This window comes from Thalassophryne amazonica, chromosome 9 (genome assembly GCF_902500255.1).
Source record: "Thalassophryne amazonica chromosome 9, fThaAma1.1, whole genome shotgun sequence".
Classification (NCBI taxonomy): Eukaryota; Metazoa; Chordata; class Actinopteri; order Batrachoidiformes; family Batrachoididae; genus Thalassophryne; species Thalassophryne amazonica.
This window is the reverse complement of record NC_047111.1, coordinates 4569948-4596645: the sequence shown is the minus strand read 5'-3', so window position 1 is coordinate 4596645 and position 26698 is coordinate 4569948. Positions and strand designations below refer to the sequence as shown.

The following is a 26698-nucleotide window of genomic DNA, read 5'->3' as shown; positions in this document are numbered from 1 at the left end:
GGAGGCGGACTCATCCATTACCCAGGCCGAAGTCACCGAGGTGGTTAGAAAGCTCCTTGGTGGCAAGGCTCCTGGGGTGGATGAAATCCGTCCTGAGTACCTTAAGTCTCTGGATGTTGTGGGGCTGTCTTGGCTGACACGCCTCTGCAACATCACGTGACGATCGGGGACAGTGGCTCTGGATTGGCAGACCGGGGTGGTGGTCCCTCTGTTTAAGAAGGGGGACCGGAGGGTGTGTTCCAACTATAGGGGGATCACACTCCTCAGCCTCCCCGGTAAGGTCTATTCCAGAGTACTGGAGAGGAGAATTCGACCGATGGTCGAACCTCGGATTCAGGAGGAGCAGTGTGGTTTTCGTCCTGGTCGCGGCACACTGGACCAGCTCTACACGCTCCATCGGGTGCTCGAGGGTTCATGGGAGTTTGCCCAACCAGTCCACATGTGTTTTGTGGATCTGGAGAAGGAATTCGAACGTGTCCCTCGGGGCACCCTGTGGGGAGTGCTCCGGGAGTACGGGGTCCGGGGTCCTTTGCTAAGGGCTATCCGGTCCCTGTACGACCGCAGCAGGAGCTTGGTTCGCATTGCCGGTAGTAAGTCAAACCTTTTTCCAGTGCGTGTTGGCCTCCGCCAGGGCTGCCCTTTGTCACCAGTTCTGTTCATTATTTTTATGGACAGAATTTCTAGGCGCAGCCAGGGTGTAGAGGGGGTCTGGTTTGGGAACCACAGAATCTCGTCTCTGCTGTTTGCGGACGATGTGGTTCTGTTGGCTTCATCAAATCAGGACCTTCAGCGTGCACTGGGGCGGTTTGCAGCCGAGTGTGAAGCGTCCGGGATGAAAATCAGCACCTCCAAATCCAAGGCCATGGTTCTCGACTGGAAAAAGGTGCTTTGCCCTCTTCAGGTCGGTGGAGTGTCCTTGCCTCAAATGGAGGAGTTTAAGTATCTCGGGGTCTTGTTCACAAGTGAGGGACGGATGGAGCATGAGATCGATAGATGGATCGGTGCAGCGTCTGCAGTGATGTGGTCGCTGTGTCGGACCGTCGTGGTGAAGAGAGAGCTGAGTAGGGGGGCAAAGCTCTCGATTTACCGATCGATCTACGTTCCGATCCTCACCTATGGTCATGAGATTTGGCTCATGACCAAAAGAACGAGATCGCGAGTACAAGCGGCCGAGATGAGTTTCCTCCGCAGGGTGGCTGGGCGGTCCCTTAGAGATAGGGTGAGGAGCTTGGTCACTCGAGAGGAGCTCGGAGTTGAGCCGCTGCTCCTACACGTCGAAAGGAGTCAGTTGAGGTGGCTCGGGCATCTTTTCCGGATGCCCCCTAGACGCCTCACTGGAGAGGTGTTCCCGGGCATGTCCCATTGGGAGGAGGCCCCGAGGAAGACCCAGGAGACGCTGGAGGGACTACGTCTCTCGGCTGGCTTGGGAACACCTTGGGGTTCCCCCGGAGGAGCTGGGGGAGGTGTGTGTGGATCGGGAGGTCTGGGCGGCTTTGCTTGAGCTGCTGCCCCCACGACCCGACTCCGGATAAAGCGGAAGAAAATGGATGGATGGATGGATGATATAATATTATGTTATGATATTGTGATATGATATCTCTTTACCTCGTCTGAAAGCAGTTATGAAGTTATTTATAACATGTTAGTTAAGAGTTATGATTTTTAATTGCCTAGTCTTTGAGCCCAATCAAAAACAAACTAAATTAAGTTTTCATTGAGATTGTAAACTATTGTGTTGTTATATTTTGTACATGCTCCTACAGGATGCACAACATGCATTCAAAAGCCACATGTTGTGCCATACTGCATGAGATCACAATTGAAATTTAACAGCTGTTTCAGGTCCAAATTTAGTCCAAAGAATGCACCAGAATGCACCACAGGGCACTTGTATTCTCAAAATTTCTTAGGGGAGTGACCCCCCTTAGTTTTCCAAATGCCTACGGCATTCAGGGTAACTGTTGCTGTCTTGAATATTATAGATGAATCACATTGCTGTCTTTTTTCCCCCTAAGCATCCGTGCTTGACCCACCTACAATAGTGTTCAGAATAATAGTAGTGCTATGTGACTAAAAAAATTATTCCAGGTATTGAGTATATTTCTTATTGTTACATGGGAAACAAGGTACCAGTAGATTCAGTAGATTCTTACTGTTATGTGTCGACGCAGGTTGAGGAGCGGACCTGTGTCTGACTGAACCCAGCGCCAAAACAACCAGAAAGCGGTTCCAATAACAAAACAATTTATTTTCCCCTTTCTGTGCAATACAAAGTGTACAAACGTAAAATGCGTCTGTCTGGCGGAGTGAAGGACGGCGCGCTCTCCAGCGCCCAAAAGGATCGAAGCCCGGCGCTTCTGGACCCATGTTCACCGCCAAACACCCCCCAGGTGGACACGACAAACCGACTCTGCGAAGGATAGAAAAGGTGAGGTAAGTCAGCAGCTACAACTAATATCCTTCAGAGGCACACACTATCAGCAACACATTCAGGTCTGAATTTAAGCTTTATGTAAATGAGCAGCTTCTCACAACAGGTGGAGGATCATCAGTCCGCACGCCACGGCAGTGAGAAGCAAGCTGCACAACTCTCATCAATATTCACATATACTGCGTAACAAAATACCAAGTTACTGTTAACACTTATTCAGACAATCAAATCACCTCTGATGTGTGCTGACAGCATGTGTCCCTCACCCGTCCTCCTTCACAGGCACGATGTGTCAAACCCAGGCGCGGTCCTCAGCGTCTCACAAACGAAGATCACAAGGTCGAGTTCCCAGCAATTCTGCTTGAACCACTCATGGCTTAAATGCAGAACGCCATCTCATTATCTGCTTCAGCTGAAAGTCTTTAAGATTGCACGTGAGCACCATCCACAGGTGCTGCATATCACGTTGATGAGGGTGAAGGACTCTTCTGCCAGCACCTTCTCCACAGACAATAAATCAGGTTGCATACCACCTGGAGAGCAAAGAAAAGAAAAGAACACCCAAATGTCCAGCCAAACCCCCCAACACGCAACACTTACAAATCCAACATGACCAAGCATTCATGATATGCACACTCTTAAGGTTATGAAATTGGGCTATTAGTAAAAAAAGTAGAAAAGGGGGTGTTCACAATAATAGTAGCATCTGCTGTTGACGCTACAAACTCATTTATGTTCAAACTGCTTTTTTAGCAATCCTGTGAATCACTAAACTAGTATTTAGTTGTATAACCAGGTTTTCATGATTTCTTCACATCTGCGAGGCATTAGTTTTGTTGGTTTAGAACCAAGATTTTGCTCGTTTACTAGTGTACTTGGGGTCATTGTCTTGTTGAAATACCCATTTCAAGGGCATGTCCTCTTCAGCATAAGGCAACATGACCTCTTCAAGTATTTTGACATATCCAAACTGATCCATGATACCTGGTATGCGATATATAGGCCAAACACCATAGTAGGAGAAACATGCCCATATCATGATGCTTGCACCACCATCCTTCACTGTCTTCACTGTGAACTGTGGCTTGAATTCAGAGTTTGGGGGTCGTCTCACAAACTGTCTGTGGCCCTTGGACCCAAAAAGAACAATTTTACTCTCATCAGTCCACAAAATATTCCTCCATTTCTCTTTAGGCCAGTTGATGTGTTCTTTGGCAAATTGTAACCTCTTCTGCACATGTCTTTTATTTAACAGAGGGACTTTGCGGGGGATTCTTGCAAATAAATTAGCTTCACACAGGCGTCTTCTGTCACAGCACTTACAGGTAACTCCAGACTGTCTTTGATCATCCTGGAGCTGATCAATGGGTGAGCCTTTGCCATTCTGGTTATTCTTCTATCCATTTGGATGGTTGTTTACCATTTTCTTCCACGCATCTCTGGTGTTTTTGTCCATTTTAAAGCATTGTAGATGAACAGCCTATAATTTTTTGCACCTGCGTATAAGTTTTCCCCTCTCCAATCAACTTTATAATCAAACTACACACTGTTCTTCTGAACAATGTCTTGAACGTCCCATTTTCCTCAGGTTTTCAAAGAGAAAAGCATGTTCAACAGGTGCTGGCTTCATCCTTACATAGGGGACACCTGATTCACACCTGTTTGTTCCACAAAACTGACGAACTCACTGACTGAATGCCACACTACTATTATTGTGAACACCCCCTTTTCTACTTTTTTTTTACTAATAGCCCAATTTCATATCCTTAAGAGTGTGCATATCATGAATGCTTGGTCTTGTTGGATTTGTGAGAATCTACTGAATCTACTGGTACCTTGTTTCCCATATAACAATAAGAAATATACTCAAAACCTGGATTAATCTTTTTAGTCACATAGCACTACTATTATTCTGAACACTACTGTATTTGCCTTGAATGTTTTGAGACCAGTAGTGTTATTACCTCATCTGATAAAAGGAACAGAGCCAGAAAAACTGAAGATGTTGTTAGTTTGAGTTTTGGGCCTGTGCAGAAGAATCTACTGAAGTCGTTTAGGTGTCAGTGACATATAGAGGGTTTTTAATTAGTATTTTTTGCTTTGATGTATTTGATCTTACACTGAAATGTTTCACTGACTACAACCCCATCATTTAACCTGATAACCAAAAAAAAAAAAAAAAAAAAGGTAAAAAATCTGAAATTCATAATGAAGTCTTCACCTGTGTGAAGCAGTAACCATCAAAAGCTTTTGCAGTTTCCTGTTTGTGATCACCTCAGCACTGTCTGTAGCTTTGGACGCCATCATTTACGGGCCTTTAATGATGTTCCATTTCCCAGATGTGAAATAGAGCAAAGTCCTCTACATCAGCGTCCTCACTCCCATGCACAGGGCAGGATACCGATTGGACCTGCATATGTTCAGTCACCGCACATGTATAGAACTGTGCCGATAGGAGACACCACGAGTTCAGCTATTGGTTCCCAGACCACTGAGATTTTACTCTTCTGGCAAACTTAGTTTTGTGAAGAAAAGGTGAGCCGGTGCTTCGGCTCGGCACCTTGCGGGGAGAGAACAGTGGCGTATCGTTGTCCTGTGTTGCGTGGAATGGTGGGTCCCCGTTTCTCCACAGCTGGTTTGTCGTCTTCAGTCTGGAGATGGGCTTTGGGTTCCTCTGTCTTTTTGACAGAGTTGACATCTTGTTGCTCTGCAGCTGCTTTCCTGGACTTCCTGTCCCGCTGGCGTGTCTTGTCTTCCTTTTGTTTTGCCTGCTCCCTCCTGTTCGAGATGTGAATGGAGACTGATTATTGGGACGTGAACACCAAGCCAGTGGAACTGCTGCACTTTACACGTACTTGAAGCTGATGATTTCAAACTTGCGTTCTCTGTAGAAGGAGCTGGTGTTCATCATGTACAGCAGTATCATGTCACATACAAAGGCTCCCTGAAAGAATCAAAATAAATACCTGCAACTTGAACAGGTTCAAGGTATTATTTTCAGAAATACTCACCATTTACTATAATATTTATTAAGTAATTAAACCTCACATAAAGTACTGAACACTTCACTAAAATGACTCACTGCACCAAGCAGAGCAACACCAGAACCAATGGCAATTATTGTGGGAATAATGTTAAATTTTCCTGCCTGCAAAACAAGAAAAGCATTCACAAGCATGATCAAAATTGTCCTTTTCTGCGAGTGGAAAATGCTCAAATCACTGTTGTACCTGGCCGTTGACGATTATATCAAAACGAATTCCGTACACTTTATACAAGGTGCGATAGGTTTCACCGTTTTGATCCTTGTAGTATCTGGCAAATCTGTAAGGGGGAAAAACACAGCTCATATAAATGGAAGTACACTAAAAATACTTTAAAGAAAATGAACACACATATTGAGAACACCCACCTGAAGTTGTATCCCGATGTGACAGAGTTGTTCAAGTTCATGTCTAAGCGAGTACAACTGTACCGTGGACTACACCGTGACCAGTCCTGGTCTAAATCACAGTTCCACTCGATGAAGATACCAACAGTGCCACCCTGGTGCACAAAAACACCCACAATAAGACACCGCTGAATGTTTCTTTGTGTTATCGGGTATTCTTCCATTTTAGTTGTGTTAAATTGATTTCACACCTCCTAAACATCAATGAAAAGACTCCCAGAAACTATCCTGATATTAATTTGTGACAGTTGCACCTTGACAGCCATGTCCTGGAAGTCATGTCCAGTCCAGCTGACCAGATCTCCCAGGCGGAAAATAGGGCAGTAAGGATGTTCCTGTGGCTCGTAGGAACACCTCTTCAGGTAGCTGTCATTGGCCGTGTCAAGGACATTGGACCTAAAACAGTAAGATATGAAGATTTTCACACAATCTAACTCTGTAAATAACACTGACAAATGTCATTTAATCAATGTTGTTCTTCTTCTTTCGGGTGCTGTTGATAGGGGGCGCCACAGGAAATCATCCGTCTCTATCTCACCCTGTACTCTGCATCTTTTTCTGTCACCTACATGTCCTCCCTCACTTTGTCCATAAACCTTGTTGGCCTCCCTCCTCTCCTGCCTCCTACGTGGTGGCTCCATCCTCAACATCCTTCTCCTCATATACCCTGTATCCCTCCTGTGCACGTGTCCAATCCATCTCATTTGCACCTCTCTCACTTTGTTTTCAGACCATTCTACCCGCATTGTCCCTCATATACACTCATTTCTAACCCTGTCCATCCTTATCAAGTATGGTGGCTCCATCCTCGGCATCCTTCTCCCTATATGCGCCACATTATTCCTCTGGACATACCTAAACCATCTGTCTCACCTCTTTGTCTGTTTGTATGTTTATTTCTAATCCTGTCCACCCCCCACTCCCAAAGACAACTGCAGCATCTTCAGCACTGCAAACTTCAGCTACACATCCAGTCTGTCAGCACAATTTATAAGCCATAAATCAGGGCAGAATTTTTTCTAAAACTTGATCATTTCATGATGGTAAATGCAAATTTTCTTTTGTGTGCCTTTTTTAAACAATATGATACAGCCACCAACTTTACATCCGTGAACAGCTACAGCTAACTAATAACTTTCAGTTTTGTCTCTGGTGCACACTCAGCTACTGACAGGCTGGTTTTGAGTTTAAACAGCGCCAATGCTTTTAATTAGAACCAAAGACGATCACAAACCCAACACAACCAACAAGCCAGCACTTCAGTCTTTGTGTGCCTTGCCCACTGCCCACTACCATAAGGAAGAGCCATTTCCATTCACAGGATACAGCGATTCAGCCGTGAGGCCGAAGTCCTCAAAAGGAAAGCAGGATTGACTTATGGTTTTGAGTTATAAACCAAATTAATATGGATAGTTTAACTACATTAATGTCAAGGCTGTCATTTGTACAAAATGAAAATATAACACATATCTTTTAAAATAATGCACTAATTCAGAAGTTTTGTATAATAACACACACAGATGCCAAACTGCATTATGGGTAAACTGAGCCTCAATTTCAATTCAATTTATTCACTTTATATAGCACCAAATCACAACAGAGTCGTCTCTCGGCGCTTCGCACAAAACAATTCAGAAAACAAAATAAAATTAATTAAAAGATTAAAAAGCATAGTAAAAGAGTAAAAAAGTAAAAAGCATAGTAACGTAATATGCCATCTAGTAGATGGGTCAAAATAAGCCCAACAACCAGCCCTGTATTGGGTCAGATACTGTCCTCTCTCTCCTAGCCTGTGATTGGTTGGCGGCCTAGACACTGACATCAGCCCATGCATCAGCCTCACGTTGATGTGGCGGGAGCACAGTTCTCCTATTGGTCATTTAGGAGAGGGATTCCAGCGCTGCTCTCCTATTGGTCATTTAGGAGTGGTAAATCTCACTCCAAAATGGAGGCCAGTATCCAGCCCAATTCATAGCCGGCAGGTTCTCAGGATAGGTCAAATGCATAGAACACTGCCATCCACTGGATGTCAGTGTGAATGACCCTGAATCACAACTTAACAAACAGAATTTTTAGTTTTCCAAATAGTTTTTTTAATGAAAAAAAAATGACATATTTTACAAATACACATGTATTTATAAAAACCAACACACACGTTAAGTTGTGTGTTGGTTTTTAAATATAATGAATCAACCAATCAGTGATCACAGGCTCAGTTTACCCATAATGAAGTTTGGCATCTGTGTGTTAATGTTCAAAATTTCAGAATTAGTGCATCATGTTCAAATGAAAAGATATGTGTTATATTTTCACTTTGTACAAATGACAGACTTAAACTATATGGATTAATGCGGTTTATAAATCAAAACCATAAGTCAAACCTGCTTTCCTTTTGAGGACTTCAGCCTCACAGCTGGACTACTGTGTGTTGTAAAGAGAAATTACTTTTGTGTTTTAGTGGGGGGTTTTTTGTAGCAGCCTGGTGGCCAGGCCCCTTCTGCTGGGGTAGAGTTGAGCTCAGCTCCTCTCAGCTGCCTCACTGCTGCAAAATACATAGCAGACAGGAACCAACAGGGCTTCTAAATTTTTTTCACCGTTACTATGTAAAAAAAAAGTTAGTGGTCTAAAAGTTGTCTGAACTAAATTCATCGGAAGCTAATTGGTCCGCTGATGATTTTTGAAGTTAGCTGAAAAGCTAATCCACTAACAAAAAAGTTAGTTTTGATCATTAGCAGTTAGCGGATTAGTGGAACTGTGCCCACCACTGGTCGTGAGCACCTTGCATGGCAGCACCCTGACATTGGTGTGTGAGTGTCTGTGAATGGGTGAGGCATCATTGTAAAGCACTTTGAGCTTCTGATGCAGATAGAAAAGTACTACATAAACGCATTTAATATGTCTCATAAGCACGCTTTAGAAAATGTCATGCTGTTAGAATGACGGTGTTGTTGGATGACACCAACAGTGGTTTCTGTCACAGGCGTGTCCAGATTAGTCCAAAACATAAGGGAGATGACTTCATAATTACAATGAGATCCTGACTGATGAATTAGCCCTGCTTCACTTGTGGTATGTGAACAGATGACAGTGGAGAGAGCTGATCTGACACCTGTCCAGAGTGAGGCCCGCTGTCAAGGACGTCTCAGATGACTGTGTCACTGTCTCACCAAGTGCAATGCACCGGCTGGTATAAATAGACGGCTCTCTGCGCTGAAAAGCTATTTGAAGCAGCCCCGGGGACTCCTACATCCCCCTGCTCTGTGCCGCCGGGCCTTCAAACCGTCAGCACTCCCAAAAGCAACACTCAAAGCCACTTACTTGGAGAATTCAAACTTTGGAAAGCGGATGAAATTCTTGATGTAGATGGTGAAATTTTCTGCTTCGCTCAGTAAAGGCTTTCTGTAAAGCAAAAGGAAATTCCAAAAGGAGAGCCGTGTGAAAAAAAAAAGGAAAGAAGCAGGGCCAGCATGATGTGTTAGGAATAAATAGAAGCTGTGAAGTTTCTTGCTCCCTGTTAGGGATTAGAGGGATCATGAACAGAGCAGCAAAAGGTGGCAAATTTCCAAAGTTCAGCAAGAGATGATGGATTCTCACGAGGGTCTTTGGCTGGATTCAACAGGACACCAGCCGTGGATCTCACACGTCCCGGTGCTGTTGATGCAAAGCCCCGTCTTTATACCTGATGGAGCAAACAAGGATAAGAGTTAGAAAAACAACAAAAAGAGTAAATAATGGTTCAAATATATATAATCATTATGCATCATGTCACTGAAAAGTGATATATATATATATATATATATATATATATATATATATATATATATCACTTTTCAGTGACATGATGCATAATGAGACAGACCTTCTGTGTCTCAGAGAATGAGTCAATTTGAGACATCATGCTCTCAAACTAAGAGGCCATGTTCTGGAATAAAAAGAGGGAATGTACTTTTCATACGAGTCAGAACAATACTTGTCTGGACTGTGTTTGACAACAAGAGCAGCAAAAGTGCATCACCAAGCCAAGTGTATACAGAAACCTCACTTAGGATCATCTTTTCAGTGGTCAAAGAATTATCTTATTTGACTTCTTTGTGTTTCATTGTGATGGCAACATTTTGTTCATGTGGTGCATATCTCTGGGTGTGATCTAACACGCAAGTGCCTCAGGACCCCGGCTGCAGGAGAAGGCTAAAGACATGCCCACATTTCACCTGCTTGCAGCAGATACACTGAACAAAATATTAACACAACAGTATTGTTTTTGCTCCCATTTTTCATGAGCTGAAGTCAAAGATCAAAAACATTGTTTATATACACAAAAGACCTTTTTTCTCTCAAATATTGTTCAGAAATCTGTCTAAATGTGTGTTAGTGAGCACTTCTCCTTTGCTGAGATAATCCATCCCCACCTCACAGGTGTGGCTTATCAAGATGCTGATTAGACAGCATGATTATTGCAGAGGCGTGCCTTAGGCTGGCCACAACAAAAGGTCACTCTGAAATGTGCAGTTTTGCTTCACTGGGGGGTATCCAGTCAGGATCTGGATACCTGGGGGGCATACAGCTTCTTGAACAAGTGAAATCTAGCATGAGTCTTTGTACTGCTCCTTCACCACGCTCAATATATTGATGCAGAGCTATGGATGAACGCATGCATTAATGCAAAGAACACATGGCGTCTTATAGACATCTCTGGTCTGGCTACAAAACTCACACCTCTGATATGTGAAGCCTTACCCAGCCTGCACGCATTCACAGGATGCGACTATACAGCATCTTTTATCAGAAAGGCAAAGTGGAAACCATACAAATTGATGGCAAGAAATGAGAAGTATGTGCAGGCTATGTGTGCACTAGGAAAGGCAGACATAATCGACTTGGATGTTGCTGCCACTCTAGAAGAGTATGTCTGTGCAATGTATGGCATGAAAGACATCAGCCGAATCAATGATGCTAGATTTCACTTGTTCAAGAAGCTGCATGCCCCCATGAAGCAGGCCAAGCCACTTGAGAAAATACGGTCTTCAGAACCATGCTGCTTACCACCTTGCAGAGCTGTTCTACAGGAAAAGCTTAAACGTACCAGTTACGTAGCCTTTATGTGGAAGAATGCTCGAAAGTCACAACCAGTGGAATTTGGTCCTGTTGGTCATGGTTGGAAGATAGGTGAAAACAACAGGTTAGGGATTGTATGGTTTGAATGCCGCCAGATGCCTTGTCACTGCAAGATGTGGAGTCTGATGACGATGTCGATGATGAGGATGATAACGAAGATGATGAAATGTTGATGCAAAATGCATCTTCTGATGAAGAGGAGTCAGAGGAAGCATATGACTAGGATACCAGACTATGTTAAAGGTGAACTCCACACGGCAGTGCTATATGCATTACCTGGCAACTTTGTTGTGCAAAGTCTGGGATATTGCTAGGGGCTTTTATAGCCATTCAAACTAGAAGTACGTTAGAAAAAACAAGTTGATTGGTGGTGTATGGGTAACTCCGGTGTACTTCAGATGTGAGTTACATTTCTAGATCTGGCATTAAGTTTGATCGATCTCTTGATAATGTTTATAAATACTTGTATTACTTGTGAGGCACTTGACCTTGTGACCTCTACCACCAAATGTGTTTATTAGCAATAGTCTAATGTCAAGAAAGGTTGTCAATTCAGGGTTGCCTTAAAAAAGACAGTGAGCTGGTTCTGTTAATGTGAAAACAATGTTGTAATGTATTTTCCATTCCCAATGCATCAGCTTCAGTTTTCTATGAAACGTATGTTAATAATAATAATAATAATAATTTATTAATTTATATAGCGCCAAATCACGACAAAGTCGCACCAAGGCACTTCACATAATTCACAACAACACAAATTAATCTAAATTCAAAATTAAAAGCAAGAAAAGCACAGTTAAAAGATAAAACACAGTAGAATAAAAAGAAATTACAAAGCAAACACAAACAGATTAAAAAATTAATGATAAGACAGTCTAAAAAAGTGGGTCTTCAGTCTTGATTTAAAAATCTCCACCGTGTCAGACTGCCGAATAACAGCAGGTAGATCATTCCAAAGAGCCGGACCACGGTAAAAGGCTCTATACCCCACAGACTTTTTGTTCATCCTCAGAACACACAGAAGCCCTGCGCCCTGTGAACGCAAAGGCCTCGCAGGTACGTAGGGCTTAACCAAGTCCGCCAAGTAGGAAGGCGCCAGTCCATGAACAATTTTATAAACCAACAATAAAACTTTAAAATCCAATCTGGCAGAAACCGGTAGCCAATGAAGGGATGCCAGAATGGGAGTAATGTTATAATGTACAGCACAATTACCATACTTTTGTATTTTTGGTGGAAACCAAACTATTCTAAATTTCTACCTTGATGTCTGGTCTCTATAAAAAATAACAAATTTGTAAATATTCATGAGAATTTCCATTCAAAATCTGGCCAAAACAAAATGTGGGCGAGGATTTTGGGCTGACCGTCTCTCAGGTGACCTTTTGACCCCTACTGACCTCCAGAGTAGGTCAATTTACAAATACTGTATTTTCAATAAAAGTCTACATTAAAACAAACAATTTGGTGTATAGAACTTTTTTTCTAGCCCTAATACTTATGGAGATATTGAGGTTTTAATTTGCTCTACCCCATTATTTTTCGATAAATGCAAGTGCGGGAAAATAACAGAAAAGGGTTCATTCCTACTATACGCCCCAGCTGGGACACGCAAGCAGTCCTGTTTTGAATGTGCCTAGGTTCCTCCTTTCAAAAAATACCCATTAAACAACCTGTCATTCTACGCAATTAAATGGCCCCTGGCTCTTGGACTAAAATCTTTCAGCTACCCCCCACCTATTTAAACATTTTTCTTGTTGGGCCCCACGAGACCCCCCCGAGACCCCCTACCTGCTACCACTTTAAGCATTTTTTTTTTTTACCGTAGATGTAAATTAATATTCAAACTTTTCAGCTAGTTGACAGTCGGGCTGTACAATATGGCCAAATTATCATATCACAATATTGTCATATCAATGTGATATGACTATGATTTCACACAAAGGACAGCAACAGTGAAAATTAAACATTGTTAAACAAAACAGTAATAATACCACACTCATTTTGCACTCATCATAAGGTCAGGATACTGTGCCCTCCAAAAGTATTGGAACACTTGGAATTTCACACATTTATTTTGTTATGCCATTTCAAATACAATAAATACAAAAATACAAGAAAAAACATTTCTAAAATTTCTTCCTCAAACTCAAACTGAAAGCAAATCCCTAAAACATGTTAATACCTGTAATTAATAATCAGTTTTTATTGCCAGTTTTCTTCAGACAAGTCAGGGAATGGAAACATGAACATTTCCAAGTCACTGAATATATCTTGGACTTTATTTACATCAATTATGAAAAAAATGCAAACATTTATTTCACCAAAACACCATATCTAGGCTTTCATCTCAAATGTAGTTTTTGGCAAATTGTAGCTGAACTTTCAGGTCTTCTTTTTAAGAAAATCCTCCTCTACATCACTTCATCGGGTATGGATTTTATAATTTTTATTAATTTATTTCAAGTTGTAGACATTTGCTTTCAGTTTGAGTTTAAGGATGATAACTTTAGATTTATTTATTTATTTATTTCTATTTGAAATGGCATGAACAAATTAAAATGTGTGAAATGCCAAATGTTCCAATAATTTTGACGACACTCTGTAGCATGTGAATTTGTAAGTGAAATGCATCATCCTGGTTTCACTCAGAGAGCAAAATTAAGAGGCTATTTAATCAACAGCTGCCTGCTCATTTAAAAATCACTGGAGACACACGTGTATATAAGTCAACCCGAATTAAAGGAGAAATGCCGCTTTTAACAACCTGGACCTCATTTCTGGCATAAAATACGGCCGTTGACTCACCAGTATACACTCAACAAAAATATAAACGCAACACTTTTGGTTTTGCTCCCATTTTGTATGAGATGAACTCAAAGATCTAAAACTTTTTCCACATACACAATATCACCATTTCCCTCAAATATTGTTCACAAACCAGTCTAAATCTGTGATAGTGAGCACTTCTCCTTTGCTGAGATAATCCATCCCACCTCACAGGTGTGCCATATCAAGATGCTGATTAGACACCATGATTAGTGCACAGGTGTGCCTTAGACTGCCCACAATAAAAGGCCACTCTGAAAGGTGCAGTTTTATCACACAGCACAATGCCACAGATGTCGCAAGATTTGAGGGAGCGTGCAGTTGGCATGCTGACAGCAGGAATGTCAACCAGAGCTGTTGCTCGTGTATTGAATGTTCATTTCTCTACCATAAGCTGTCTCCAAAGGCGTTTCAGAGAATTTGGCAGTACATCCAACCAGCCTCACAACCGTAGACCACGTGTAACCACACCAGCCCAGGACCTCCACATCCAGCATGTTCACCTCCAAGATCGTCTGAGACCAGCCACTCGGACAGCTGCTGAAACAATCGGTTTGCATAACCAAAGAATTTCTGCACAAACTGGGCAAATGCTCACATTCGCTGGCGTTTGGCATGTTGGAGAGGTGTTCTCTTCACGGATGAATCCCGGTTCACACTGTTCAGGGCAGATGGCAGACAGCGTGTGTGGCGTCGTGTGGGTGAGCGGTTTTCTGATGTCAATGTTGTGGATCGAGTGGCCCATGGTGGCGGTGGGGTTATGGTATGGGCAGGCGTCTGTTATGGACGAAGAACACAGGTGCATTTTATTGATGGCATTTTGAATGCACAGAGATACCGTGACGAGATCCTGAGGCCCATTGTTGTGCCATACATCCAAGAACATCACCTCATGTGCAGCAGGATAATGCACGGCCCCATGTTGCAAGGATCTGTACACAATTCTTGGAAGCTGAAAATGTCCCAGTTCTTGCATGGCCGGCGTACTCACCGGACATGTCACCCATTGAGCATGTTTGGGATGCTCTGGACCGGCGTATACGACAGCGTGTACCAGTTCCTGCAAATATCCAGCACCTTCGCACAGCCATTGAAGAGGAGTGGACCAACATTCCACAGGCCACAATTTGAGTTCATCTCATACAAAATGGGAGCAAAACCAAAAGTGTTGCGTTTATATTTTTGTTGAGTGTAAATTTGGTGTTATTAGTCTGTGGTTCAAACAATGTGTTCAGTTCAAATCTGAGGCAAACATTTTTCTTCTTCTACTAAGGTTGATTTTTTTGTGGTACACAGCACCAACTACTGGACAGGAGGAACCTAGCAGTCAGTGTGACTCACTGATTTCAAAATGCAGCTCTTTTCAACCAGACATGCAGTGCCATGATATGTCAATCATTTGTGTCCAATCAGAATATATAAATATTTAATTCCTGTTACAACCCCAATTCCAATGAAGTTGGGACATTGTGTGAAATGTAAATAAAAACAGAATACAATGATTTGCAAATCAGGGGCAACAAAAGACTGGGAAAGTTGATGAATGCTCAAAGAACACCTATTTGGAACATTCCACAGGTGAACAGGTTAACTGGAAACATGTGAGTGTCATGATTGGATATAAAAGGAGCATCCCCAAAAGGCTCAGCCATTCACAAGCAAAGATGGAATGAAGATCATGACTTTGTGAACAACTGCGTAAAAAAAAGTCCAACAATTTAAGAACAATGTTTCTCAATGTTCAATTGCAAGGAATTTAGGGATTCCATCATCTACAGTCCATAATATAATCAGAAGATTCAGAGAATCTGGAGAACTTTCTACACATAAGCGGCAAGGCCGAAGACCAACATTGAATGCCTGTGACCTTCGATCCCTCAGGTGGCACTGCATTAAAAACCAATATCATTGTGTAAAGGATCTTACCGCGTGGGCTCAGGAACACTTCAGAAAACCATTGTCAGTTAACACAGTTCGCTGCTACATCTGCAAGTTAAAACTCTACCATGCAAAGCGAAGTGCCCATGTACTGGGCACTAATGAGTATTTTGTGATGTTGATTTGGCACAAATTTTTCACCGGAAACCCTTCCTGAACTTTCTTTGATTATTACAGTTACGAGTGCCCATGGCATGGGCAACTTATACATCTGTGATGGCACCATCAATGCTGAAAGGTACATCCAAGTTTTGGAGCAACACATGCTGCCATCCAAGCAATGTCTTTTTCAGGAATGTCCCTGCTTATTTCAGTAAGACAATGCCAAGCCACATTCTGCACGTGTTACAGCAGCGTGGCTTCATAGTAAAAGAGTGCGGGTACTAGACTGGCCTGAAAGCAGTCCAGACCTGTCGCCCATTGATAATATGTGGCACATTATCAAGCGCAAACTACGACAACAGAGACCCCGGACTGTTGAACAAATGAAGTCATACATCAAACAAGAATGGGAAAGAATTCCACCTATAAAGCTTCAACAATTAGTGTCCTGAGTTCACAAACGCTTATTGAGTGTTGTTAGAAGGAAAGGTGATGTAACACAGTGGTAAACATACCACTGTCCCAGCTTTTTTAAAACATACTGCAGGCATCCATTTCAAAATGAGCAAATATTTGCACAAAAACAATTTGTGCTGCTGAGGAGGGGGGAGGCACCGCACATTCACACACCATTTCATTTGTGTTGCTTTTGGGGGGGTGGCACATTGGTGGAGTACTTAGAAAATGTAGAGCCATTCGCATAGCCAGCTTGAAGCTTGCCTGCTCTCAACTATCATGCTGGCAGCAAGAAATGCCCCACTTTGTCCAAGTGTCCCTCAAGTGGTCTTGGATGTTCGTGGGTGGCACCTGTACTCCGGTCGACGACTCCGGCCGATAGTGGGTCGAATAAGCACTCGCCCGGCATTCGCTGTCATTCGGCCACTGGTGTGAAGGCTGCCTCGATCTTGCCATTCGGCCAGGGTTCAACATGGCTGATGATTTCGAAAAGGCCCTTGGCCGTGGCACGATTTGCCCAACCTGTGTGACCTCATCTTGCCCACTGTTCGAATGGGTTTCCAGCGCGAGTGACACACGAATGTAAAGTGCATGTGCTGTGGCCGAATGGTTGTGGCGACTGTACGAGGCAGCTCAGAAATTTCACAAGTGCCATTCAAATCCTCCTTCGTGCGCCATTCGGTCTCAAATGTGTTATGTGTGAAGGGGCCCTTAGAGATGGGGATGGGCCAGTTATCTGCCTGGGTGGTTGCCATCCAGAGTCCAAGGTAGTTTTGTGGTGTGGTGGGATGTGGCACTGCACAGTCCCAGTGTATGCTCCCAGATCTGACTTGACACTGTAACCAAATTACCATATGTAATTCAGATGGTGTACATGTAATATAGAAATACTTGAGCCGCGTTCCCTAAAGCAGTTCAGCTGATCTGACACATTACAGTTGTCTAACAGAAGAGGGCTCAGAGAGCGCCGGCCCCCACTGAGGCCCTCACAAGTATATTCATTTACATTAAGACTCAAACTAAATTCCAATCCTTAGTCCACTCAACTAGACCACATTCTTCTTCTTCTTTGGGCAGTCCCACTGGGAGCTGTCAGATGAGATCATCCTTCTCCGTCTCTCCCTGGAACTGCAGTTTTCCCATCACAATATGTCCTCCATATCCATAAACCTCCTCTTAATTACTTCCTCTGGTGTTCTTGATATATAGCATTTTTCCATCTGATGCAGATTATCAAAAGCTTCATGATCAATCAATCAATCAATCAATTTTTTTATATAGCGCCAAATCACAACAAACAGTTGCCCCAAGGCGCTTTATATTGTAAGGCAAGGCCATACAATAATTATGTAAAACCCCAACGGTCAAAACGACCCCCTGTGAGCAAGCACTTGGCTACAGTGGGAAGGAAAAACCTCCCTTTAACAGGAAGAAACCTCCCGCAGAACCAGGCTCAGGGAGGGGCAGTCTTCTGCTGGGACTGGTGGGGCTGAGGGAGAGAACCAGGAAAAGACATGCTGTGGAGGGGAGCAGATGATCAATCACTAATGATTAAATGCAGGAGTGGTGCATACAGAGCAAAAAGAGAAAGAAACACTCAGTGCATCATGGGAACCCCCCAGCAGTCTACGTCTATAGCAGCATAACTAAGGGATGGTTCAGGGTCACCTGATCCAGCCCTAACTATAAGCTTTAGCAAAAAGGAAAAGTTTAAGCCTAATCGTTAAAAGTAGAGAGGGTGTCTGTCTCCCTGATCTGAATTGGGAGCTGGTTCCACAGAGAGGGAGCCTGAAAGCTGAAGGCTCTGCCTCCCATTCTACTCTTACAAACCCTAGGAACTACAAGTAAGCCTGCAGTCTGAGAGCGAAGCGCTCTATTGGGGTGATATGGTACTAGAGGTCCCTAAGATAAGATGGGACCTGATTATTCAAAACCTATAAGTAAGAAGAAGGAATTTTAAATTCTATTCTAGAATTAACAGGAAGCCAATGAAGAGAGGCAATATGGGTGAGATATGCTCTCTCCTTCTAGTCCCCGTCAGTACTCTAGCTGCAGCATTTTGAATTAACTGAAGGCTTTTCAGGAACTTTTAGGACAACCTGATAATAATGAATTACAATAGTCCAGCCTAGAGGAAATAAATGCAGAATTAGTTTTTCAGCATCACTCTGAGACAAGACCTTTCTGATTTTAGAGATATTGCGTAAATGCAAAAAAGCAGTCCTACATATTTGTTTTAATATGCGCTTTGAATGCATATCCTGATCAAAAATGACTCCAAGATTTCTCACAGTATTACTAGAGGTCAGGGTAATGCCATCCAGAGTAAGGATCTGGTTAGACACCATGTTTCTAAGATTTGTGGGGCATCAAGTACATGATGATGCCTCAGATTCACCCATTTACACACACACACTGATGTTAGTGTGTTAGTGTGTTTCCATGCGAGGCACTCAGCTGCACATTGGGAAGAACCTGGTGATTAACGACTTTGCCCAAGTGACCTTAGTCTTTTTCCTGTCTCTGGTCTGGAGCCCACCACTTAAACCTCTAGACCATTATTTCACCAAGGAGGGGAAGTAGTCTAGAGACAACGCAGGTACTGTATTTGTTGCTACTAATCACCACAGCAGGTTGGTGGGAGGTGCTCATAAGTAAGTTTACCTGCTGATGAGATTGGTTATAAGTAAAACCTGCATCATCTTGGCCCTTGTTGCCCACCATGGTCTAGAGCAGAGGTCTCAAACTGGTTCCAGAAAGTGCAGAGAGGGTGCAGGTTTTCTGTGCAACCACCCACCCCAGCAGGTGATTTAACATCACTTTGAGCAGGTGGAATCAGTTAATCAGTGGAATCACCTGCTGGGGTGGGTGGTTGCACAGAAAACCTGCACCCTCTCTGCACTTTCTGGAACCAGTTTGAGACCTCTGCTCTAGAGACTGTATCCTCATCCTCCTCCTTCTAATACACCCCACATCCCTCTGCACATGCCCAAACCACCTCAATTTCACATCTCTCACTTTGTTACTAAAATGTGCCACCTTTTCTCCAGTGCTAAACTCTACCTCTCCAGCAAAAACTGCCACCATTTCCACAGTGCCCTGTAATGGTTACATTCACAAAGTAGAGGAGGTTCCACAGACTGGGGAAAGTCTGCCAAATATCCCACTGCTGTCAAATTGTTCTCTTAAATATCCTGCACCATCCTCACATACTTGCGTACCTGCTACTCCTGATGTCCTTGTACAATACCACAACTTTCTTGGCACCCAGTCATAAGCTTTCTGTGAAACAACAAACACACAATGCAACTCCTTCTGGCTTTCTCTGTGCTTCTCCATCAGCACTCTTCACCTTTCTTGTCAACCTATCTTTCCCATAACTTCAAGCTATGAATGATAAACTTTATGCCTCTGCAGTTACTCCAGTTCTGCACATTACCTTTATTCTTAAAAATCTGTACCAGTACACTTCCCTGCCAGTCCTCAAGCATCCTCTTACTTTCTAAGATTTTATTAAGCACTCTGGTTCAAAGCACCACTGTCACCTTTCCTAAACATCTTCATACCTTCACTGGTATGTCATCTGGGCCAACTACATTTCTATTCTTCATCTTTTCACAGCTGTCCTCACCTCATCTTCAGTAAACTGTTGCACTTGTGGATGCACCCTTTCCACACCATTCAACCTTCTCACCCTCATTTTTTCTTTCCTCAGCTCCTCAAATTACTCCCTCCACCTCATACCATAAGATCACTCACACTGCAGCAGTTGACTACAAATGATTTAGTGATGATATGGTCTGAAAATCACTTTTTCCAGGATGTTGCTACAACCAGCAGGACTTGAAAAACAATGTAACGCTATATCATACACAACTGACAATTACAAAAATATAACACTAACACATAGAGGTCATTTAGTATATAAATAAAATACCTACATACAGTTTTTGGTGAGAGCAGATAGCTCCGTAGGATAAGGAGTTGAGTTGCCAATATGTAAATCTGAGTTTGATTCCAGGTGTCGCTGACTGAATGGTCTCCCCTAAAAATTGGTCCCCCTGCCTTCACTTCAAATGAATAAAATAAACAGCTGCTTCGGGTTGAAGTACAGTAAGTCCCTTCGGCTGCTCCCTTGTTTTCACTCACAGCAGATCCAAAGCGAGTCTGTATGTTGATTTGGCACACGTTTTACACTACATGCCCTTTGTGACACAACTCCACATGACATGGAGAAATGTGTCAGGGCTGGAGTTTGAACCAGGAACCTTCCACACTGAAAGCAAGTGCACTAACCACTTGGCCTGCTTAAACAGCTGCTTTGGGTAATTATTTGAAATGCTTGAAGCACCCGTGTTTGCAATATTAAAAGAAAGAAGCTGTTCAGTAAAGGTTTAGAGAGGCTTGACATACTGAGCTGGTGTTCTCAAACACCCCATAAACCTGAATTTTAAAGAATATCACAGCCCACAGATGATTTGATAAACTTGCAGCTGAGGTTATAAGACAAAATATTCAGAATATTTGCACCTTGTGAAACAACAGATACTCACCATGACCAGCTATTACAGTCTGTCCAGTAACACAGTCACTGTTAGTCACACATCGTCCATCCGGCACCTTAGAACTCTGCGGGGTAAGACAGAAACAACCGGATTGGAGCATTTGCAGACATGGGTAATATATTAGAGGAGGACATTTTCATCTTCTACACACTCACCTCAGGACAGAATCCCAGCCTCTGGTTGGGAGTCTCAATGTAATTTGTTACTAGGAAGAACACCTGCTCCCCCTATAAAATAGATTCCAGTCCAACACGATGAGATGGAAAAGCAAAAGGTTAAATGAATTAAGCTACTACAATGCTCAGAGTCATTAAAGGTGTTTGGACACATGCAGAGGCTAATAATGTCCAGCATCTGGAAGGAAGGAAGGAAGGACAGCAATAGAGCAAGATAGATGTAGAATGAGAGAGACAGAGGAAGCAAGATACCAAGACAGACATTACATGAGACAGTAGAGATAGTGTGGAAATAGGCAGTTTAAAGATAGAGATACAGACATAAACACAGGGAAATGTAGAGCGGGACAGAGATGCAGATCGACAGATGGAGAGCTCATGATGCAGAGGTAGAGACATACATACAGTTCCCTGAAAGCCTTCAGTTAATTCAAATGCTGCAGCTAGAGTACTGACGGGGACTAGAAGGAGAGAGCATATCTCACCCATATTGGCCTCTCTTCATTGGCTTCCTGTTAATTCTAGAATAGAATTTAAAATTCTTCTTCTTACTTATAAGGTTTTGAATAATCAGGTCCCATCTTATCTTAGGGACCTCATAGTACCATATCACCCCAATAGAGCGCTTCGCTCTCAGACTGCAGGCTTACTTGTAGTTCCTAGGGTTTGTAAGAGTAGAATGGGAGGCAGAGCCTTCAGCTTTCAGGCTCCTCTCCTGTGGAACCAGCTCCCAATTCGGATCAGGGAGACAGACACCCTCTCTACTTTTAAGATTAGGCTTAAAACTTTCCTTTTTGCTAAAGCTTATAGTTAGGGCTGGATCAGGTGATCCTGAGTCATCCCTTAGTTATGCTGCTATAGACGTAGACTGCTGGGGGGTTCCCATGATGCACTGAGTGTTTCTTTCTCTTTTTGCTCTGTATGCACCACTCTGCATTTAATCATTAGTGATTGATCTCTGCTCCCCTCCACAGCATGTCTTTTTCCTGGTTCTCTCCCTCAGCCCCAACCAGTCCCAGCAGAAGACTGCCCCTCCCCGAGCCTGGTTCTGCTGGAGGTTTCTTCCTGTTAAAAGGGAGTTTTCCTTCCCACTGTCGCCAAGTGCTTGCTCACAGGGGGTCATTTTGACCGTTGGGGTTTTTACGTAATTATTGTATGGCCTTGCCTTACAATATAAAGCGCCTTGGGGCAACTGTTTGTTGTGATTTTGTGCTATATAAATAAAATTGATGATGATGATGATACTGAAAAAAAAGAAATATTGGATCAAGTATAAAAAGTGGTTGAGTTAGTAACACTCAAATGAAAGCGGTTGATCCAAACTAACAAGTAATATTTTCACCAACCTGTTAACGTAGTTCGGAGAAACATATCATTTGTGTTACCAACAGAAGGAATTTCATGAGGTGTAGAATGAGAGAAAAGAACAAAATACAAATAAGCAGCAATAGCAAGTGAAATGAAGACAGAGAGCAAGAGTGAAATACTTGATAGAGATAGATGGAGATAGAGATAAACAACTAAAGAGGCAGAGAGACAAAGATAGTTCATGACAACGACGGAGGGAGAGAGGAGAGGAGATCGAGAGCTGAAGAGTTCAAGAGAGGACAGAGGTACTGGTGAAATTAGAGATGCAAGATAGTAAAAGATGGACAGTAACAAAGATACATACAGAACTTTAGATAACTATTTTATATCAAGATGGAGATGTTCAGTAAGAGACAGAGAGCAAGAAAAATAGAGATAGATAAAGAGAGAGAAAGACAGATTTAAAAATACCAAGATAGATAGTGAGCAAGCTAGACAAGATGATCTTCTGCTCACATTTGGTGGTATGGCATAATCCTCAGCACCCCAGACATGAAGTCCTGTCTCAGAGTTGTTGGTCAGAGTGACTCCTTTCAGTTTGGTGATGACTGAGCTCTGGATGGATTCTTCTTTCTGCTGATATCCTTTCTTCACCACAAACACCCACCTGAGAATTTCAGCAACACCTCAGACACCATTTGTTGAGTGTGATTGGAGAAGATTGTGTCAGATGGACATATGTAAACGCGGCCTTTATTGCTTTGACTGAATTCAGTGACATTATCTACTTCTAGTCCTGAGGCCCCCCGTGCCGGGGCTTCTCCCTGGATACCTGGAACCGACTGTACAACTCCCCCTGGACAGGACACCAGGTTACACCCATGTACACCTGCATGGACTGGAACACACACCTTGAATTAAACTGCAGTCTCTATTGTGAGTTCAACTCCTGTCCTACGGAGTTACCTGCTCTTATCAGTAGTTGACTCTGCTAAAGAGCAAATAATACTGTGTCTGTTTGTCTGTCACCAGGATCACTCCCAAATGAAAAGTTCAAATTTCATGAAGCTTAGTAGATGGGCCAAAAAACAAACAAACAAACAAACAAACAAAAACCTTTATATTTTAACATATATGAAGACCAGACCAAGAGGTGGATCATGAGTCCATCTCACATCAGCATTTTTTGCATTTTCATTTCTCATTTAACACGACATGACTATATAAAGGACTTCAAAAAGTGATACTTGTGGCTGAAGGTTTGAAGGATGTGCTGCAGCTTGGTGGCTGAGTGCCCGTCTGCTTGATATTATCCTTTGATCTTGATATCAATTCAAATGCATACAGAGTCAAATCACAACAAATGATATCAAGGCGGCACACATCCATAAGACCAAGACCTTACCCACAGCTTTAGCAAGCACACTGGCAACGGTGGTAAGAAAATAAAGAAAGAAATAAATGAATGAATGAATAAATAAATAAATACAACTATTTATTATTATTATTATTATTATTATAGGAAGAAACCTCAAGCAGACCAGTCAGACAGGCAAACTGCAAAGAAAATCTAAGGGTGATTCTTTAACTACGGGCACTATTGGCCTTGTAAATGTAATTTCCACCACACCATTGCCTTACAATATAAAGCGCCTTGGGGCAACTGTTTGTTGTGATTTGGCGCTATATACATGTGCTCTGATGTCAGTTTATCTCCATAGAAACTACCCAAACAATCTTTCATACAAACTGTTTAAAGGGACATTACAGTGTTGTGCTGGAAATTACGGCAATAGTGTGGGACAACTACATTTTGTTTAAAAAAAATCACAACAGTTGTATGACATTGAATACCCCAATTATGTTTTGATTATTTTACTGATATTTTATTCAGAGATATTTTAAAACATTAGAAAAAACGTTTCTTTACCATTCATTTTTATCATTGAAGATCAAAAGTCTGGGTGTGGGACAAGCAGGGACAGCTGTCCTGCCATTAGGTGTGATAACTACAGCACAGTAGTTGCTAATTAGAGCTATTGTTTAGTCACTAGCCTATAGCAGTCTGCCTCTCAGTAGGAGGGGTCTGATTAGGTTTAAAACTCCAGCTTTTGTTGGCTTCTGTTTTATTCTTCTCTACAAGAGTCAGACAGAAGTCAGAATTCCAGAGCAAGAATTTTAGCTGAGGAAGCTTCTGTGATTTGAAGCGAAACGTCCTCGCGTCAAGCAACCCAGTCCAGTCGAAGATTCAAGCTTCTCTACTATGGAAACCACCTAGACAACTGAGAGCCTACACAGAAATAAAGGAAATGGGATTTACATACAGAAAAGCTAAACAAAAGCCATCATTAACACCTAAACAGAAAAAAACAAGGTTACAATGGGCTAAGGAAAAGCAATCGTGGACTGTGGATGACTGGATGAAAGTCATATTCAGTGATGAATCTCGAATCTGCATTGGGCAAGGTGATGATGCTGGAACTTTTGTTTGGTGCCGTTCCAATGAGATTTATAAAGATGACTGCCTGAAGAAAACATGTAAATTTCCACAGTCATTGATGATATGGGGCTGCATGTCAGGTAAAGGCACTGGGGAGATGGCTGTCATTACATCATCAATAAATGCACAAGTTTACGTTGATATTTTGGACACTTATCCCATCAATTGAAAGGATGTTTGGGGATGATGAAATCATTTTTCAAGATGATAATGCATCTTGCCATAGAGAAAAAACTGTGAAAACATTCTTTGCAAAAAGACACATAGGGTCAATGTCATGGCCTGCAAATAGTCCGGATCTTAATCCAATTGAAAATCTTTGGTGGAAGTTGAAGAAAATGGTCCATGACAAGGCTCCAACCTGCAAAGCTGATCTGGCAACAGCAATCAGAGAAAGTTGGAGCCAGATTGATGAAGAGTACTGTTTGTCACTCATTAAGTCCATGCCTCAGAGACTGCAAGCTGTTATAAAAGCCAGAGGTGGTGCAACAAAATACTAGTGATGTGTTGGAGCGTTCTTTTGTTTTTCATGATTCCATAATTTTTTCCTCAGAACTGAGTGATTCCATATTTTTTTCCTCTGCTTGGTCTAAAAAAGTAACCATTACTGACTGCCACAATTATTTTTCTTGATTTCTTATAGTGTTTCTTAAAGCCAGAAAGTTGCCATTTGAAATGACTTTAGTTTTGTGTCATGTCTGTGATCTGCTTTTTTTCTACAAAATTAAACAACTGAATGAACATCCTCCGAGGCCGGTGATTCCATAATTTTTGCCAGGGGTTGTAGGATCAAAGGTCAGCAATCAAAGATGGGTGATCAGGATGAAAGGTCAGCATTTAGGAATTGGGAGTGTTAGATTACTGATCAAATGAATAGCCTTGTTAGAATTGAAGAGATAAAAGGAAATTGTTGAGATGTTGAGAGAGGATTGTTGGACCTCAACAGGAATATGACCTTTCTGAGATCCTGCACCTTTTCTATTCTCAGACTCTTCTGATGGCTGCAGTGGCCTGTGTGTGACCTTTTGATCTAAATATGTTCAATATACTAAAATACACAACAGAAAAGCAGCAAATCTACTGACTGCTCATTTCAATAATTTGTGCATTTTTCTTGCGTCTAGATCCAAAATGATGACTGAGTATCAAAGCAGTTATTAATCAGCAAATACATTAATCGATTTGGTTCTAAGTGAGTTGATATTATATGAAAGGAGCAAATGTGTGAATGTATTTGAGGATATTTCAAAGAACATTTTTGTCTTCAGTGGATTTATGACGCGTTGGCACACGTGATGTCACAAGAGGACGAAGAAATAAAATGTACTAAAACTAAATGGAGTGAAAAGCAATAAAACCAGCTTTTGAAGGTCAGCAGTTCTACAGAGGCAAAGTCTGCTGACAGCAAATAAGACACGACACATTTCAGCTGTCACTTTGTCATGATGACACACACTAAAGAAATAAAATAAAAAAGACATCAACAGTCAGCAAACTGAGTGAACTGCTGCGTGATTGAACATTAGCAGGTAGATAACCTTCAGTTCATTAATCAAATGTGTCACTGCCACTTTAACAAGAGGAACAAAGTCAACTCCTCGACCAGTTGAACTATTTTTAACTTTGTGAATCACTTTCTAAAATGTTATTTTGTTTATGTGTGGTCACATAAGTGGAAAAAAGACATGCATCTCACCCGATGATATATCCCAGCACTGCCAGCTGATAGAGTCTGAGTAATATTCCGATTTTTTTGTTTTCAGCGATGACATATTTCTCTGTTTTGTAATTGAGGAGAGAAAAGAAAAAGCCTCCCCAGCCGGCCAT

General features: G+C 42.2%; 1 protein-coding gene across 1 annotated transcript; it reads right to left on the bottom strand.

Moving 5' to 3' along the window:
- Positions 1 to 4573: 4573 nt before the first annotated feature.
- p2rx5 (purinergic receptor P2X, ligand-gated ion channel, 5) lies at positions 4574 to 26698 on the bottom strand. The gene is made up of 12 exons (XM_034177505.1): positions 26568 to 26698; positions 22888 to 23038; positions 21043 to 21114; positions 20876 to 20951; positions 9477 to 9561; positions 9201 to 9281; positions 6137 to 6278; positions 5844 to 5977; positions 5662 to 5755; positions 5514 to 5579; positions 5287 to 5375; positions 4574 to 5209 (listed from the first exon to the last, which is right to left on the bottom strand). The coding sequence occupies exons 1-12, from the start codon at positions 26696 to 26698 to the stop codon at positions 4948 to 4950; spliced, it is 1383 nt and encodes a 460-aa protein (XP_034033396.1). The 3' UTR covers positions 4574 to 4947.